Source organism: Squalius cephalus, assembly GCF_949319135.1.
Source record: "Squalius cephalus genome assembly, chromosome: 5".
Lineage (NCBI taxonomy): Eukaryota > Metazoa > Chordata > Actinopteri > Cypriniformes > Leuciscidae > Squalius > Squalius cephalus.
Window position 1 is genome coordinate 30899140 of NC_137126.1, and position 17946 is coordinate 30917085.

The 17946-nt window shown below is 36.3% G+C and overlaps 5 protein-coding genes across 9 annotated transcripts; 3 read left to right on the plus strand and 2 right to left on the minus strand.

The window, feature by feature from the left end:
• The first annotated feature begins 29 nt into the window (after positions 1–29).
• Positions 30–2835, plus strand: cUnh9orf78 (chromosome Un C9orf78 homolog). The gene is made up of 9 exons (XM_079870370.1): positions 30–223; positions 405–464; positions 624–675; positions 797–867; positions 958–1035; positions 1142–1339; positions 1475–1611; positions 2224–2325; positions 2415–2835. Exons 1-9 carry the CDS (start codon positions 144–146, stop codon positions 2507–2509), a joined length of 873 nt encoding a protein of 290 aa, XP_079726496.1. The 5' UTR covers positions 30–143; the 3' UTR covers positions 2510–2835.
• Positions 2836–3026: 191 nt separating this feature from the next.
• On the minus strand, positions 3027–7742 carry med22 (mediator complex subunit 22). 4 transcript variants are annotated; one of them, XM_079870371.1, is made up of 6 exons: positions 7480–7742; positions 7311–7398; positions 6538–6698; positions 6368–6448; positions 5454–5662; positions 3027–3607 (listed from the first exon to the last, which is right to left on the minus strand). In XM_079870371.1, exons 3-6 carry the CDS (start codon positions 6658–6660, stop codon positions 3436–3438), a joined length of 585 nt encoding a protein of 194 aa, XP_079726497.1. In that variant the 5' UTR covers positions 6661–6698; positions 7311–7398; positions 7480–7742; the 3' UTR covers positions 3027–3435. The 4 variants fall into 4 exon arrangements, with proteins under 4 accessions (XP_079726497.1, XP_079726498.1, XP_079726500.1 ...); XM_079870372.1 differs by lacking the exon at positions 7480–7742 and having other exon boundaries at positions 6538–6709; positions 7311–7362; XM_079870374.1 differs by lacking the exon at positions 3027–3607 and having other exon boundaries at positions 4963–5662; positions 6538–6709; positions 7480–7732.
• A 236-nt stretch (positions 7743–7978) lies between these two features.
• On the plus strand, positions 7979–11631 carry rpl7a (ribosomal protein L7a; the record flags this gene model as incomplete). Its single annotated transcript, XM_079872344.1, has 8 exons — positions 7979–8005; positions 8555–8675; positions 8894–9043; positions 10324–10464; positions 10642–10721; positions 10984–11114; positions 11326–11416; positions 11527–11631. The coding sequence occupies 8 exons, from the start codon at positions 7979–7981 to the stop codon at positions 11629–11631; spliced, it is 846 nt and encodes a 281-aa protein (XP_079728470.1).
• Positions 11583–15488, minus strand: surf1 (SURF1 cytochrome c oxidase assembly factor). 2 transcript variants are annotated; one of them, XM_079870369.1, is made up of 9 exons: positions 15337–15488; positions 15124–15202; positions 14450–14577; positions 14289–14371; positions 14000–14191; positions 13835–13907; positions 13498–13660; positions 13285–13366; positions 11583–13077 (listed from the first exon to the last, which is right to left on the minus strand). In XM_079870369.1, the coding sequence occupies exons 1-9, from the start codon at positions 15397–15399 to the stop codon at positions 13011–13013; spliced, it is 930 nt and encodes a 309-aa protein (XP_079726495.1). In that variant the 5' UTR covers positions 15400–15488; the 3' UTR covers positions 11583–13010. The 2 variants fall into 2 exon arrangements, 1 of the variants encoding a protein (XP_079726495.1); XR_013821187.1 differs by having other exon boundaries at positions 12940–13077; positions 13467–13660.
• A 3-nt stretch (positions 15489–15491) lies between these two features.
• On the plus strand, positions 15492–17926 carry surf6 (surfeit 6). Its single transcript, XM_079870368.1, has 5 exons — positions 15492–15744; positions 15844–15942; positions 16143–16337; positions 16413–16492; positions 16766–17926. The coding sequence occupies exons 2-5, from the start codon at positions 15849–15851 to the stop codon at positions 17477–17479; spliced, it is 1083 nt and encodes a 360-aa protein (XP_079726494.1). The 5' UTR covers positions 15492–15744; positions 15844–15848; the 3' UTR covers positions 17480–17926.
• The last annotated feature ends 20 nt before the right edge of the window (positions 17927–17946 follow it).

Consider the following 17946-nt stretch of genomic DNA (forward strand, 5'->3'; position numbering starts at 1 on the left):
CAGTAATTGTGATGTCAGCGGAAGTTTCGGGAAATGTGGAGAAAGAGGTCCGTCACTAAATACAGACCGCCGACGTTGCGTACTGGCGTGTGAAGGGGTAAAATAAACATTAAATATATAGATTTAAATAGTTCTTTGAAATCATGCCGCCCGGTAAGAATTTTAGGAGGAAGAAAGAGGATTCATCCGACGAGGAAGACGATGAGACGAAAGCCGTGGTCAGGTAGATATGTTTATCACATTCAGGCCAAATACACAAAATTTTGCCATAATAGATCAACCGAACTACAGAAAAGCATTTATTCACGTGTCAGAATTATTCAGATGTTACATGCAGATGCCTTTTTATAAACAATATATAATGTAAATATTTTAAATATGTTACATTTAAATTTGTTTCCAAGGTCCAAACTGGATGAAGCCAAGGAGCTTCAAAGTCTACGAAAAAGGCAGCATGGAGTGAGGTTGGTCAAGATGTCTAGTCAACCTTAAACGTTTGCACAAGTCTTATTTTTGTACAGTGTTTAATTTTTAAGTTCTAACTTTTGTATACAAAATCATTTTCAATTACACTCAATTATTTTCGGAATAATACATGCTACTTTTTCATTCTGTTCCTCCAGCATTGCAACGTTACTTGTAGGAGAGAAGCTTCCTTTGGATGCTGAGCTTGAGGTATGTTTTTATTTTTTTTATTTTAATCAAACTACATTTTGTAGTACAATGAAGGTCTTGTAGTGTTTTAGTTTGTGTATCTAATAACTAATGAACAAATAATGTATGTTTTGTGCGTTAGGACGACCCATTTAAACTGAAGACGGGAGGTGTTGTTGACATGAAGAAAGTTAAAGACAGAAACCGAGACATGTAAGTGTTATGATATCATGTTTGCTTTTCATTTAAAATTGATGTTTTTGTATGTTACAACTTAAATAATTAACTTTTCCTCCACTATAGGACAGCTGATGAAAACGACCTGAATCTTGGTACATCCTTTTCTGCAGAGACTAACAGACGAGATGAAGATGCAGACATGTAAGTTCGGTGCAGACGAGTTTCTGCATGATGGTCTTTCTTCACTGGTGTTTTTGCCTCAGTTTATGTCTATATCTTCTCTCTCCTTGTATGTGATTTCATTCAGGATGAAGTACATTGAGACTGAGTTAAAGAAAAAGAAAGGCATGGTGGAGGCAGAGGTGCAGAAGGTGAAGGTGAAGAATCCAGAGGACCTCCTGTACGAGCTTCCAGAGAGCATCCGTGTCAATTCTGCCAAAAAGACCGAAGAGATGTTGTCCAATCAGATGCTGAGTGGAATTCCAGAGGTGGACCTGGGGATAGAGTAAGTAAAGACCAAAACTAATTCAGACATTTTCCATTGATCGCTTCAGATATTTTTCTCTGTAGTCTGGCTAATTAGACCTACCTAGCTATGGATGCCAACTCCAAAACCTTCTTTTTTTTCAATCCTTTTAAGTGCGAAGATAAAGAACATCATCAGCACAGAAGATGCCAAAGCAAAGCTGCTTGCTGAGCAGAGGAATAAGAAGAAAGACAACGGGACCTCCTTTGTTCCCACTAACATTGCTGTGAATTACGTCCAGCATAATCGCTGTAAGTGTACACATATACTACCGTTCCTTCAAAAGTTGGGGGTCAGTAAGATTGTAATGTTTCTGAAATCTCTTATGTTCACCACATACTGTAAAACAGTACTGTGAAATATTATTACAATTTAAAATAGCTCTTTTCTATTTTAATCATTTACAATGTAATTTATTTCTGTGATTTTCAGCAGCCATTACTCGTCTTCAGTGTCACATGATCCTTCAGAAATCATTGTTGATTTGCTACTCTAGAAACTTGTTTTATTAGCAATGTTGACAGCAGTTGTGCTACTTTATTTTTCCAGGATTCCTATATGAATCGAAATTACAAAACATTTTATTTTGAATAGAATTTTTTGTAACAAATGTATTTGTCCTTCAATTAATAATTATTTCTTTACATAAACCAATTTTTACTGTATCAGTAAACCTATGTGTATTTTATATTCAGAAGTATTGTTTTGTCCATCACATCAAGATTCAGTTAACAGTTTTATGAATTACAGCTTCATCTATGCCTAATGTTTAAACATGTAGATTACTAACTAGGAATTTTTGAAACATTTCCTGTCCTTCCCTAAAGGAGAAATGTTAAGTCATTTTCTGTTCTTCTCTCAAGTCTATCACGAGGATGTGAACGCTCCCCAGAGAAGGGCCCACAGAGAAGAGCCCAAAGCCAGGCCGCTACGAGTAGGAGACACTGAGAATCCGGCACCTGAGCGTAAGATCAGGATGACAACCTATTTTGCTTAATTGACAGGTTGAATTGCATTTAATGAATTTATGTTGATGTTTGTTTTTGTTCTCCAGCCTCACCACCCAACTTCCGCAAGAGACCGAATAACGAGAAGGCCACAGATGACTACCACTATGAGAAATTCAAGAAGATGAACCGACGATACTAATCCTCCACCTTTGTTATAGTCAACTTGATGTACGCTTTTTTTCCTCTCTGTAAACTGAGTGATGTAAATATTTTTTACCGGTAAAAATTTCCCCATAGCTTACAATCAAACATTTTACAATAAAACTTTCCCTAAAACATTGATCGTTTTTTGCAAACTTTTTAAAAGTATAACATTTTGGTTTAATAGTTATGTACTGTGCAACATGTTAATGTTATGTGTTTCAGTCTGTTTCAACAAAATTGCTTGATCACTATATTAATTAAACCTCATTTTTTATTATTAAAAGTTATTTTTATTCTACAGAATTTCCTAATGAAATAAAAGTACAATTTTAATCTCTATTACATTTTTTGCTTGGAAGTCTTGTAACAACCTAAAATGGAAAGATCACCCTAAGGTATCACAGCAATACAATTTTATATATAATTATGTGTGTGTGATTAAAATTCACTTCCTTGGCAGTTATGAAGAGCATTACAGCATGTTTACAAAGAAGTCTTATTTTCTATTAGCATAAAAAACACCACTTCCATTAAACAAGTTTAATTACAGAATCATTTTAATTCTACTTTTTTTTTTTTTTTTGCAGAACAATAATGAAAATAATGTAGAGAATAGTTGCATTATTACTCAAACTAAAGGCATTAAATGTAACCAATAAACAGATCGAAAGAAAAACACTTTATTATACCACCGTTACCCAGAACTAAGTTACCCAGCTTCAATACTGAAATACTACAGTATTTATAAGAAATGTTCTCAGTATTAATTCAGTGTCATTTTTGCAGAAAAAAAAATCTCATTAATTCAAGTAGTTCTCTAGATTTGCAGTCTACAGCTGGAGGCTTTAGATGGGGCTTATTTAGATGGAAAGTTTCTTGGCTGTGTAATCTAACTGGTCCATGAAGGAAGCCGCCAGTATTTCACGACTGCTCACTAGTGCTGCTGCCGTGCATGGACTCCTGGGTCCCCAAATGGTCTGAATCCTCTGGGTTGGCATGTGAAAGGTCAGAGGTCGTCTCGGGGGACCCCCAACTGTCCCGCCGATGAAAGGCCTCACAAAGTGGCAACTCAACACCATCCCACTGTCCACAGCTAGAAACGTTATACACACACGTTACACACAAGCACACAAACTAGCATTTCTACTGTCCACTTCTGCCTAAAAACTCACACTCAGTAAACAATTAGGAGTATATATGAATAATGAACATTCATAAAGGACACATACACAGACAAACTCACAAAACATGAAAGAACTGGGAAAGGAAGCCCAAGCAGGGAAAGGAAGTTGTGAAAAGCATTATTCAGGATTGCCACTAACTTATTGATTGGAAACGTGTGGTCACATGATGTCCTTTGAGTTTTGGTCTGTCAGATCACATTACTCTTCTGTTTGCTGTGTTTCTGTGCATTGAACAGATGTGTGTAGAGTTTAATAATAGAATTGCTTAATAGATGAAAAGCGAAAGGCTGTAAGCAGTAGAGAATTTAGACTATGAATTCAACAGACAGAGGCAGAACATAAATTCCAAATCGGAGACGAGCAAATAATAGATCGGACACTAAATGCGCTCTCGTTTCTATCTGGTTTATTTCTGGAATTTAAAATGGTTTGTGGAAAAACTGACAAATAATCTGATACATTTTAAACAGGCACTTATGTGACCAACACTGTTTCTACTAAATACGTCACCACAAAGAAACATAGTATAGTGCGATTTTAAACCACTGAGGAAAACAAATGCTTTTTAAAATGATAAATATTACATTTTGAAATTGACATATGCCACTGAAAGCTAAAATATTTTGCCAGTTGCACAATATTCAATTAATTTAACAGAAAAAGAAAAAAAATGGCATTTATGAATTCTCAGGAAAACAACAAACAAATTGTTTCTTGATCTTAACCATTTTCTTCCAGTAAGCAAATTAATATGATTCTTTAAAAGTAATTTATACAATAGTTAAAGCACCCTATATTCTTTTTTTTTTATTCTAAAGTCTGTGAATTTTGAAGCTCATCCAACATTGTGTCCAATCAAATATCAAATGGCATTAAAATTAATTTCCATTATAACCCAAAGAAATGTTCTCTTCACATATAACTATTAATGGTTACAATGTTTGCGCTTCAAAGACAGCTTAAATGTATCTAAAATCTTTAAATAGCAATAAAGATCCAGATTTATCCTATACTAATCTCCTTAAAAAATGTATCTGACCAGCACCATTAATAAAAGTAAATACACATCCTGATTCCTGATTGCAAAATGAAGTAAATCTTCTAAAACATAATTGATTAAGGCACCCGGAGGGGAAATATTTACATGCACTTATATATGTATAACAGAAGGGTTTCTTGTACAAAACCAGTTATATGGAAAGTGCTTTATAATGTCTTTGGTGTGACTGCAATATGGATGGAAGTGACAATATGGATATATGGATTTGACTATATTAGAAGCATAGAAGAAACAGATATGATGATGTCTGGCTTGTTATAAACATGACAAGTGGAATAAAACCCAAAGGTCTACAATATCTAAACTGTAAGTGAGTCTTACTACATGACTGAGGTGTGTGAGAGGAGAATACACTCTTTCATTAGCTATAGGCTTACCTGCAAGAACGAACACTCTTATTAAGGCACAATGGTATGATATGAATGTGTGTATGTGTATGGAGGACCAAACTAGCAAGATGTAATAAAACAAATACGGCAAACCAACAAGGTTAGCGCATATTATAAAATGATCAATGGTTGGAGCCAATAATTGGTTGTGCATGTAAATAAAAAATATCTTTATAGACATATTAATGCCTGGCTCCATAAATCACCCTGTGTTATGTTCTTATGATGTACATATGCATCACGTTTGTAAGCAGTGGAAGGCAGCGTTATAACTGCACACGTTTGGGATCACTGGTCTATTTGTACCTGGAGGAGTAATACTCTTCCTCGAGCTCATACAGGTCGATGGCAATCTCATCACGCAGGGAGATGAGCTTCTTGTCGCACTCTTCCTGCAGCGTGCGCAGCTGCTGGTTGCGGAGACTGATGGCCTCGTTGACAGAGGGGAAGTCATTTAGGATGAGGAACTGCTTCAGGTCCGAGACAAGCTTCATGAGAGACTCTCCTGCACGTACCTAAAACACAAACACATTGAAGGTATAGTACACACAAAAAGGAAAATTCTGTTTTCAATTACTCACCCTCATGTTATCACAAACCCATGAAACTTTCATTCAACTTCAGAACACAAAATGAAGATATTTTGAATGAAATCTGAGAGATTTATGTCCCTTCATTTAAAGTCTAGTCGCTTCAAAATGTAAAGGGATAGTAAAATAAATCCATATGAATCGAGCGGTTTAATCCAAGTCTTCTGAAGAGACACGGTCGCTTTATATGACGAACAGATTTAGTTTAGGCTTTTATTCACATATAAACATTGATCAGCGAACGCACATGCAGCAAATCAAATATGGTATACGAAAGCTTGACACGCAAGAACCAATGATTTTTCTTCTCGCGTGTAACGCAAGTACAACTGAGATTCTGTTTACCACATGTGAGTGCCCTATGTATATATCTACTGATAAATGTTTTACAATCTCTTTATGAACGTTTTGAAACGTCAAATTGGGCGATTACACTTTCAATGGAGGGACAGAAATCTCACTGATTATTTTTTTAAAATCCTTATGTGTTTGAAGATGAACGAAAATCTCATGGATTTGGAATGACGCAAGCATGAGTAATTGATGACAGAATTTTCATTTTGGGGTGAACTGTCCTTTTAAATGTGTTAACTGGTATCTGAGGTGTCTGTTTATCACTGTAGATCTTACAATGTTGGCGGCTCGCACGTGCATTTCATAGTGGTCCTGCTCAGCTTGTGTCGCCCTGAAAACCTGAGTCTCATCTTCCACCTGATCGATGAGATAAACAGATTATTGTTTTGGAGTTAAATCATATCAATATGAATGTCATCCAGCACAATGCATGCATGCTAACATACCTTGGCAGTTTTGATTATTTCTGTAAAATTGTCTAGAATTGACCTGATGTCATCTTTAAGTCTCTTGTTGTAGTTCTGCAGTAGAGTCTCTTTGCTTTGCGGGAGGACTCTCTGTGAGGTCATCTCTGCACTTATCAGGTCACTCTCTACTTAGTAAAGATCTGAAACAAAACTTTATTAGAATTGCAATTAATTTTCACACAAACCGCTACTAAGCACATATAATAAACAGGCATTTTTGCATTTTATATGAAATTGTGCTCTCAAAAATTATGCAAAAAATTGAAAGTATGTTCTAATTTTTAACCCTTAATAATACTGGTTATTACATGTTTAATACAGTTTATACTGTATAGCTTAGTCGTTAGTAATATCCATATGTAGTCAGTTTTTACATTTCATACTGTACACTTGTAAATCCTGGTTTAACGGTCTTATCTGCATAATTAAGAAGATATCAATGGACAAATAGCCTATGTGCTCGTGATGGCGACGCAAACTTCATTTAATAACAGCTCGTCCATCTGTGAAAATGTCTATTCTAGCTATTTTAAGAAACACATAAAAGTGGAACCAAGAGTACTGTCTCTATTCTTCAACACAGTTGATTAATGCATTTGCGAATGTCTCCATTCGAGATTCATTTTGTTTCACTCAAACGCAATAACTTAACAGCGCGTAAATATTTCTGCGACTGTACATCTCGCATTAATAATTAATGAGTTAAGAACAGTGTAGGTACTATAGCTTAAATATATAAAATCGCTACTTACACCGGCAAGCATTCTTCTAATATCACTTCTTCTTCTTTTGGTGTTTTATTGCGGTTTGCAAACCAGCTTATGGTGCATAGTCCGCCACCTAATGGGATGGAGTGTAAGGCAATGATATCAAACGAAAAATAATAATATTTAAAGAGGGGAAAAAGGAAGAAAAATCTACCTATATTCTATGATATAACTTTGTTATTTTCAGGAAACTTATAAGAGCTTTATAACCTTTATAAGAACTGTTTAGCACATTCTGTAATGTCAGAGAATTTTAATTCCTCTTTTAATTGGAGTCTTTCACTTTCATACGCCCTACAGTTAATCAGCACATAATCTACTGTTTCTGGAAGTCCACAATAATTACACTGACCGGATTCGTGTTTTTTCTAATATCGCTTCAAATAAACATGAGCTCTTGTTCTGTCGCGTAGAGATGATGTCATTACCAATTGTCGCGGTAGTTATATTTCCCACAATCCTCTTCTTCTTCCTTTCCGTCTGAACCAACATGGTGAGTGTCGGATAATTTTGACTTGGAAGCCTACACTTCTTAAAATCCTTAAGCATCCTATTTTGTAGGCTGTTGTAGGACTCAAAGTAAATCGGTTATGGAAAATAAAGCACCAGCGCTTGCTCTCTGAACGAGAATTGTGATCATTTTAAGTATGTAGATGAAGAAATATGAGAACTTCTATAAGGTGTAGTGTCCGCTTTATGTCAGCTAGACGACTCGAGATGTGGCGCATTTAGACCATAAGCCTTCAATTGTCCGAAGTTTTAAAACGGTTAAAAAATATATTTTTCTTATAACATGTTTATTATTACGAGTAATTCAATTATGGACTCTAACTCTAATGCTAATATGTTAGCATATTGATTTGTAGGCCAAAAATGAATCGGATCGGCCCGCTGGTGTTTGTTAAACACATGCGTTGTTGAAGTTTACAGTATTACTCGCCCGTTTGTTAATTAATAATTTGCCAATTATGATTAATGAAAATGCAGTGATGGGTAAACGTTTATATCTGCAATGCTAAATTGTTTGAGCAGTTAAGTTGCTACAGCGCATGTCACAACATTGTTTTTTGGGGTTTTTTTTTTTTTGGCTTTTGCAGTGATGACTTGAATTTCTTCACCTGAACATTGTGTAGAACTCATCTTTTAAACTGAGCAAGAGCTGTAAAATGCTGTTTCTGTTGAATGTTCTGCTGTTTGTGGTCTTTAAGTAATGTTGTGTCTCTTCATAGCCCAAGGGGAAGAAGGCTAAGGGGAAGAAGGTGGCACCAGCCCCTTCAGTGGCCAAGAAGCATGAGGCCAAGAAAGTCGTGAACCCCCTGTTTGAGAAGAGGCCTAAGAACTTTGGCATTGGTGAGTAACAACTGGACCACTGATGAGATTTGAGTCCACACAGTCGTTTGAAGTGTGAGACAGTCAAATAAGTGCAGATGATGTAATGAATATTTGCTATCTTAACAGTAATGCTGACAATCTCCCACCAAGATCGCTGATGCACAAATGTCTGGATATCAATAGACAATTTGTTTTGCCATTTATTGCAAGTGAAAGTCATGCGCTTTAATCTTCAGGTCAGGACATCCAGCCGAAGCGTGATCTGACCCGATTTGTGAAATGGCCACGTTATGTCCGGCTACAGAGGCAGCGGGCTATTCTCTACAAGCGTCTGAAGGTTCCCCCTGCGATCAACCAGTTCACCCAGGCTCTGGACCGCCAGACTGGTGAGTCTCTTTGGACATTCTGATGCTGTATGTACAACAATGCATGTAGAGGCAGACAATCGTGGATTTTGCCGATTACTAAAAATGGAAAATGTGCTGGTAAGATTAATTAGTTTTTAATCTGTAATGTGAAGGAAAATTTCTGCTTAATGTAAAAGTGTTTTACTAGAAAATTAACAATGAATTAACCCTGATAATATAAATATTTCACAATATAATTAAAGGGATAGTTCACCCAAAAATGAAAATTCTGTCATTTACTTGCTCTCATGTTGTTCCAAACCTGTAAGATTTTCATTTATCCTTAAAACACAAATGAAGGTCTTAATGAAATCTGAGAGATTTCTGTTCCTGCATTGATGGTCTATGCAATGACCACTATCAAGCCCCAGAAAGGTAGTAAAGACATTAATCCATGTGCATCCAGTGGTTTAACCTCAATTTTATGAAGCAACAAGAGTTCTTTTGTTTGCACAAAAAACACAATTCACTACTTTTACAAAATATTCATCTCCTACACGTTCATAAGAACACCACATGCATGTTGAGAACAGATGTGTGAACGCACGTTGGAGATTAATATTTTGTAGATAGTGGTGTGAAAGAGGTTGGCGCAAACAGCACTCGCTTTGCTTAATAGAATTGAGGGAAAACCACTAAAATCACAAGGATTACTTCAATGTTGTCTTTATAGCCTTTCTGGGACTGGAAAGTAGTTGTATAGGCTGTCAATGGTGGGACAGAACAATCTCAGATTTCATTAAAAAGATCTTAATTTGTGTTCTGAAGATGTACGAAAGTCTTACGGGTTTGGAATGACAAGAGGGTGAGTAATCACTGACTTTTATTATTTCCTTTTTGTTGAACTATCCATTTTAATGTAACTTTCAAGTCTCATTGTATATCTCAGAGGGAATTAAACCAATTTTTTTTTTATAACAGAACCAATAGTTCAACCAGTTAATCAGTAAAAACAACATTGATCGTCCTCAATGTTTTATTAGACTTGTGGCATTTTACTTTTTGTGGATGTGCAGATGATGTGAAGAATATTTGCTATCTGAAAAGTTGATGACAGTTTCCACCAAGATCACTGATGCACTGTATGTTATATAATGCTGCCTAGGAATTGTACTTTAAAATTAGTGTTGGCTTAAATTTGTCCTAAATTGTTAGCTCAGAGGGACCTGGCATTGATGCAAGAATTATGATTGCTGAAAAACTAAACTGGCTTTTACATTTATTTACACTTAAAATTGTTTAAATGGAACTTTCTGTAGCTACCCAGCTGTTCAAGCTGGCCCACAAGTACAGGCCGGAGACCAAGCAGGAGAAGAAACAGAGACTGCTGGCTCGTGCTGAACAGAAGGCAGCTGGAAAGGGAGACGTGCCCACCAAGAGGCCACCAGTCCTCCGTGCAGGTGGGTCTTAAGTGTCTTTTCCTTCAAGACACTGAAAGGTACAATCTTTTCCTGATTTATGAGTTTGTCATTTGTACATGGCATCCATCAGTTGTTCTCAACCTTTTTGACTTAAAGGCCTCCCTTTGTCCAGTGCTAGTTATATCTTTTTTTTTTTTTTGTCTCGTTATTTCTCAGGTGTGAACACAGTGACCACACTAGTGGAGAGCAAGAAGGCACAGCTGGTCGTTATTGCACACGATGTGGATCCCATTGAGGTGTTTCTCTCTCTTTTTGTACAGAATGGACATCTTGTCATAAACTGTTGTGGTTGTCTGCAATGATGTCTTGAATTTCTTCACCTGAATTCAAAATGAAGATTAAAAATACGAGCTTTTTAACCCTGAGCAACAACCACTCAATGTCTCTCTCAGGAGCATTTCTGTAACGATTCTTTTCAGAATTGTTTTGGCTTCTGGTTTGATTTGTATATGTGGGGATTGTTGTCGATTCTTAATTGGTTTAATTTGTCATCTGTAGCTGGTGGTGTTCTTGCCTGCTCTGTGCCGTAAGATGGGTGTCCCATACTGCATTGTCAAGGGCAAGGCCAGACTGGGCAGACTTGTGCACAGAAAGACCTGCACTTCTGTTGCCTTCACACAGACAAACCCGTGAGTAACACACACATTCATGTTTGACTTTCCTGTGCTGCACATCCTATTGCTATGATGTCTGAATTTCTTCAACTGAACAACCATGTGGTTTCAAAGAGCTTTTTAACCCTGAGCAAAATGATTTGCAGTTTCACACTAATTTGGGCATTATGGACACGAGACCTTTGTGGTTAATGTTTTGTTTCTGTCCTTCTCTCCCACTCTTTAGTGAAGACAAAGCAGCTCTTGCTAAACTGGTGGAAGCTATCAAGACCAACTACAATGACAGATACGAGGAGGTCAGTTTGTTTCCTGCTGTGGTTGCAATTGCTGAAACTAATACACTGCAATTTTATTATTTTCAATTAATTTAACTTTGTATAACCAAATTGCCTAATATTTCTTTCTCCCGTTTCTATTCTCTCTTCAGATCCGTCGTCACTGGGGAGGCAATGTCCTGGGTTCCAAGTCAACTGCTCGCATTGCTAAAATCGAGAAGGCAAAGGCCAAGGAGCTGGCTACTAAACTGGGTTGAGTTCCCATCTTGTTTAATAAATAAAAATGTTCACACAAGTATCTTGAGTTTGACTTGTTCTTTTTAAACTTGCAATATTTCGTGTTTTACATCTTTGTCGATACATTCAACTGAATGATTTCAGGTACGATTTATACATTTTTATAACCTTTATACAAATCTCTAAAAATGTTTTATTTAAATTAAACCACCTTACAGAGCTGGGTTTCAACCATAAACTGTAAAAAATAAGTTTCTGTATTTATACTCAAGGGCATCCCATTAATGTCCACAAATAACCCTCTGGTGCGCTTTGATAATTTTCGACTGAATTTTTACTTTATCAGAATGGTACAAAATTTGATAAAGGTTATGTGAACACAATCATGGACATGATTAAAAAGGTTATTCTGAAAGTCATTAGTACTGCATTGGAAATGAATGGGAATCTAATGTCATCTAGTGGAAGCTTTTGGTACTGTGCAAACAATCTTGCTGAAAGCTCAATCTTTGAAATATCAAGCTCAAATTTGAAGCTCAACTAGTTTAGATTTATGGCTTGATTTTTTTTCTTGCAGTTTAAAATGTGTTTTGGATGGTATATTTCATAAAATAGTATTGTGAATTTTTCATAAATGTACAATTCTATAACCTTAAATTCACTTTAAAAAAAAAATCACTTCAGGAATATTCTGTCAAGTGTCATCTTCAAAAAGAGACTTAAGTCTTAAAACTTAAGTCTGTGCTCCAAAGCATTTAAAATTCATTGTTTATGCTCAAAGTGAATAAATGGATTAAACCTGCTGCATACATGTATTTGTACAGTAAAATCCCCTAAAAATACAAAACAATATAGTACATTTCATTTAAAAAAAAAAAAAAAGACTTTCTTTTGACTGCCACATGAAGAGCACCAGAAGGTTAAATGTCCTTATTGGCTAACATAATATCTGTGTTCGACTTGAGGCGGCGCTGCACAGTCCGAACAGTGTTTGACAAAGTAACGCAAGAGCAGTTGCATACCTATTTACTCCAGAATTCCTGCTGGAAACACTACTTGTTTTCAAACTTTTTATGAACAGAAACAAAGAGTTTTGTTTTGATAATTTTTTTTGATTCTTACTGTTTTTTAAAATAAAATAAAAAATGTATTTCAGTTTACAGAATTTTGTGTTATCCTGTGGCCTCCTTTTAAGTTTGCTGAGGCCCCCTGGTTGAGAACCACTGCTTTAGAAGATAATTCCCCATTATAACCTTTGTATCATAGCATGAAGGTTTCTTTAATTCATTATTTTATCAGACAACAGATCCACATATTTATTAACAGTATTGGGTTCAACATTAAAAGAGCTTTATTATTCTACAGTGAATATTCCACAAGGGCAAAGTGCTGACATTTTTTATAAAGCAATACGCTTGATGAATTTTGCATACCACATGTAGGAGGTGGCAGCACACAGTCCATACCTAAAAAAAACAAAAAAAACAATAACATATTCAGTTGTTAACAAAAAACGGTTCACCTCAATCAAATAGTTCCTAAATAATTTTAAAGCAATTTTGTTTCTTTTTCAATTCAAGAGTAATGCATGAGGACTGTCCATTTAGCAATCCAGACAAGCAAGGCATGTTTTGAGGCATGACAATGAATGAGTAAAAATGTGTTTAACAAACCATGTGATGACATATTGCATGTGTTCATTTCTCAACGCCACTCTTGTCTGCCCTCCTATTGGCCCACCAGGTATTGTGCACTCTGAATGAAAGAATAGAAAAAGATTTTAACTGACTTACATTCATTACAATTGATGTGATCACTGGGCAAAACGTTTTATGGGTTTATACTAAATATTCACCAAAAGTTGGTATATTAAGAGCAGCTCTAACCAAACACAGCATCAATGAAGATCTCCTCAGCACCAGTGACATTCGCCATGGCCTCCAGATCCCGATAGTGCCAACTATTTGCCTTCACATTGTTTTGAGGGACAAATGGTTTCCGCTGCTCGGTTAAACGCACCACGCCAACAAGATCCACATCCTCAGTCACCTTTTAGAAAATATAAACAACCTCAAAAATTATTTAACGTGTAGAAAGATTAAGATAATGTAATAAATAAAAAAACTAGTCTCAGAGAAAAATGAATCCAGTTAGACCCAGATGTGAGTTGATAATGTTTATGCATGGATTTGATTCAGTAGAGATTAATGAAGACATTATTACCTGTCCCTTCATCCTGGTTTCTGGTCTGATCTTAGCTTTGGGTACATAACCTCTGTTCACCAAGATAGTGATCCTAAAAATTGATCCAGAAAGTTTTTACGCCCATATTAGAGTGCAAGGCAAGTGTACATAATTCAGTGGAATCTAAATTGATTGTGTTTTTACCCCAGATCAGTGCAGTAGAATGGAGTAATGACATTAGCTCCGCTCTCAGCGCTGGAGGAAATCCTGCCTGCCTCACGGGTCTCTCTCTCAGGGTCCACAGGGGAGCGGGGCAGGACATACAGCTCTTTTGAGTGATCAAAACGCCCGCGCACCTTCACTCGCCTGTACTCCAGCTGTTTGATTTCCATAGAACTGACACACACAGATTACATTACCACTTCATCACAACGTCTAAGCTTAATAACACTGGAGAGTATGGTACTCAGATGTGGAGAAGGCACAGACTCACTCTATGGGCAGCGGGATAGGCTCTGAAGTCGTCAGGATCTGAAGATCACGGATCAGCTCCAACTTCCACTCTCTGCGTTTTAACTACAAAATCAAAAGCTAATTTCAGTTTTAGTTATGATTTTATTTTATTTCAGATAAACACCACCCTCATGCACGTACCTGCCATGTTCCAAGGCCAAAGGTGGCGGCAGGTATTAACAAGAGTAACCACTTCAGGAAGGAGTCTTCTCCTTTCTCTGTTCTCGCAACAGTGGAACTTGAGCGCTGAATAAACCTGGATAGGTTACCTATGAAAAAAAAAAAAAAAAACATTTTAAAAATCAGAAGTTTTTTTCAAGCATAATGTCTGAAAGAAAGACAGCTATATTTTAGTCTCTAGCCTATTAGAAACTCACTCTAACTGTTAACCTTTCTTATTTTACACTACCATTCAAAAGTTTGGGGTTCAACAGAAATGAATACTTTTATTCAGCAAGGATGCATTAAATTGATCAAAAGAGACCAAGTATACTTTTACCTTGTTTTTGTTTTTTTTTAATTATATTTCAAATAAATGTTGTTCTTTCAGTTTCCACAAACAGCACAACAGTTTAAAAAAAAAAGGAATAATTTTATCATTATTAATAAGAAATGTTTCTTGAGCTGCAAATCAGCATATTAGAATGATTTCTGAAGGATCATATGACTCTGAAGACTGGAGTAATGATGCTATATTTTAAATAAATTCCAATAGAACACAGTTATTTAAAACTAAAAAAAAAAAACACACATAAAGTTTTGAACGGTAATGTAGTTAGTCTATTGAGAATTAAGAATTTAGTAAAGAGAATTACACCGGAGCACTGGGGCATCCTGCCGTCTGAATAAACCCTGTCGCGTCACAAACAGCGTCCTCTTGGGTGAGATGAGAACCTGAGAAAAGAACAAATGAACTAACTTACACTTTAACTGTCAAGAATAAATTACAAACATTTTGATAGTAAATAAACATTATTTTAATGGAAATCTGCTTTATGAGGTGGGGTAAAAAATGAAAATGAACTTACACTTCCTCGAATGATCTTAAATGTATTATGAGAGAACATCAGCATTAATCTAAAACTGCTCATGCTAGCTGGGATTGTTGTAACCTAAACAGCATCTGTCAGGTCGACTACATAACATGGCTTGTGCTTTCAGGGGAATGCTTTCAATGTAACCATTTCCGGGGATTCTGAACCATCATGCGCACGCGCAAGATCAACAACACGTGCGGCATGTTTCTGAATACACATTTGGTGAAGTTATTAGGGCTGTCGCATTCAGTCCACATTTGAAGGCTTTTATCCGATTCAGTGTGTAATTTCTAGGGAGGTAAAATGCCTTTATATTTATTCTCCAGTTGATGAAACACAGTTAAAACATCACAGAACGAAGTTGTGCGGTGAAATTTCGACGTTTTTTTATTGTACGAGGTAAATATTTCGAACAAGTTAAACGCATAATGATACGCTTACTACATTTATTAATTGTTGTATTTGTTATTTATTAATTTGTTTGTGTGTTTGTAATAGGAATCATGGCCAGCCTTGCTGCGAAGTATGATTACCTGGAGAAGTTGACACGTAAAGTATGTGTGTCTCAGAACAAGGAGCCAAAGAAAAGACCCTATGGTAATGTTCTGCATTGTTAATTGCACATTAATGAATTATTAATATTGAATAGTCACCTGCAGCAGTGGTGAAATTGTTACTGTTGGTTTATTTATTTATTCATGCAAAGTCTGAATTTTCAAGTCAGCCGTTGGAAGAAGCACAAAATAACCTTTTTGTTAATAATTATAATTAATAAAGTTGTATTAATCCCCTTTTAGTTCCATTCCAAGGCAGTGTGGTTAAAGATGGTGTGCCTCCAAAGAAGAAAAAGAACAAGCAAAAGCCAACAAAAGGAGATAATATGAATGCAAGCAAAAATAAACCAGTTTCAAAGAGCACTCAGCCTGCAGTACCTCCAGCTCAGAGAAAAAATGTTCAGAATGGGATTTCAGAGACACAAAAGAAGACTGAGGGTAAAAAAGCTGTTTGTAAAGAGAGAATATTAGTTCATTCAGAACACCTTATTTGAACTGATTCATCCCTGTTAGGTGGAACATCACAGGAATTTAATGCAGTAGACATTCTTCGTCAGAGGCTCCACCAGAAGATTGAGGAGTCTCGTGGACAGGTACATGCTCCAGTTGGACTAAAAGATTAAAAACGGAAGAAATTGCCATGTCTGTCAGAGGGATATTAAGTGTTAAAATGCTGAATCTCTTTACTTAAGAGCATATGTTTTCTACGGGTCAGAGAAATTGCGTAAATTGTCCATAAAAGCTACATGATAAATAGTACTTGAATTTTTAAATTAAAAAAAGTATTACATGAATAAAATAAGAAATGTATTATATTTCACATTTAGGAGATTTTAAGCCAAATATTTATATGTGCTTTTTTTCAGGGCACTCCTAAAGATCCTTCCTCGGAGGAGGTAAAGAAAAAACGAGAAAAACGAAAACAAGAAAGGGAGCGTCGTAAGAGGAAAAGGAAAGAGTTTCGAATGAAAAAGTTAGCAGATGCCGCAGCATTGCTGGCAGGAGAAGATGACAAAGAAACAGCAAAACCTCAACTGCAAGTCACCTCAACATCGAGCACACCTGCCAAAACGGAGCAGAGCTTCATCGTCTTCAATAAGATGGATGTTGGAGAAGACTATGTGGACAAAGGAACAAAGCTGATCCTGAAAAAAAAAAAAAGGAAAGTAAAAGGAATGCTGACTCCGCTCACTGGTAAGAATTACAAGCAGCTTTTAACACGCATTGAGGCGAGGAAAGATTACCTGGAGCAGCTTAGGGAGAAGGATGAAAGCAAAGCAGAAAAAGAGGAAGAGAAGATGAGGTGGACCAATGTGCTCTACAAAGCCGAAGGTATGAAGATCAAAGACAATGAGGAACTCTTGCACAAATCATTGAAGAAGAAGGAGAAAATGAAAACTCAGAAGAAAAAGAAGTGGACAAAGAGGAGCCAGCAAGTTGTGGAGAAGATGCAAAAGAGACAAGACAAGAGGAAAAGGAATATTAAGCAACGCAAGGATGCCAAGATAGAGAAGCGCAAACAGAGGGCAAGAAAAAAGGGTCGTGTGCTGCCTGGGGATCTCAAGAAGGTTGACTTATAGGCAGAAAGGTGGAATGGGGGGGGCGCGCACACTTTGCCTTGTGCTTTGGACTGAAAGAGACATAAAAAATGTACTAATTTTTCACTAAATTTCAATGTGAAGAAATTGTTTGTTTCTGTTGTCACTTTTAAGATTTCATCTTTATAAAGAGAATTTGTGTCCATATTTTGTGTTTTTATTATTCTGCCAAGGTTGGAGACACTTATCTACATTTGCATTTATTGATTTAGCAGACACTTTTATCCAAAGTGACTACAGTAGATGTACATAAGCAAATTGTCACAGAGCCAACACTATGGTGTGCTTTGCAAGGGTTATTAGAATGCTAGATTGGGAAACAAGCAAGAGAAAAGAAAAATGCTTCTTTGTATTTGCCTCTTTTGTTCTCATTTTGTGTGTTTAAACGTACATTAAGAATGATCATGATAAATTACAATGTGTATGTTGACAGCGTTAGTGCTAGCAGT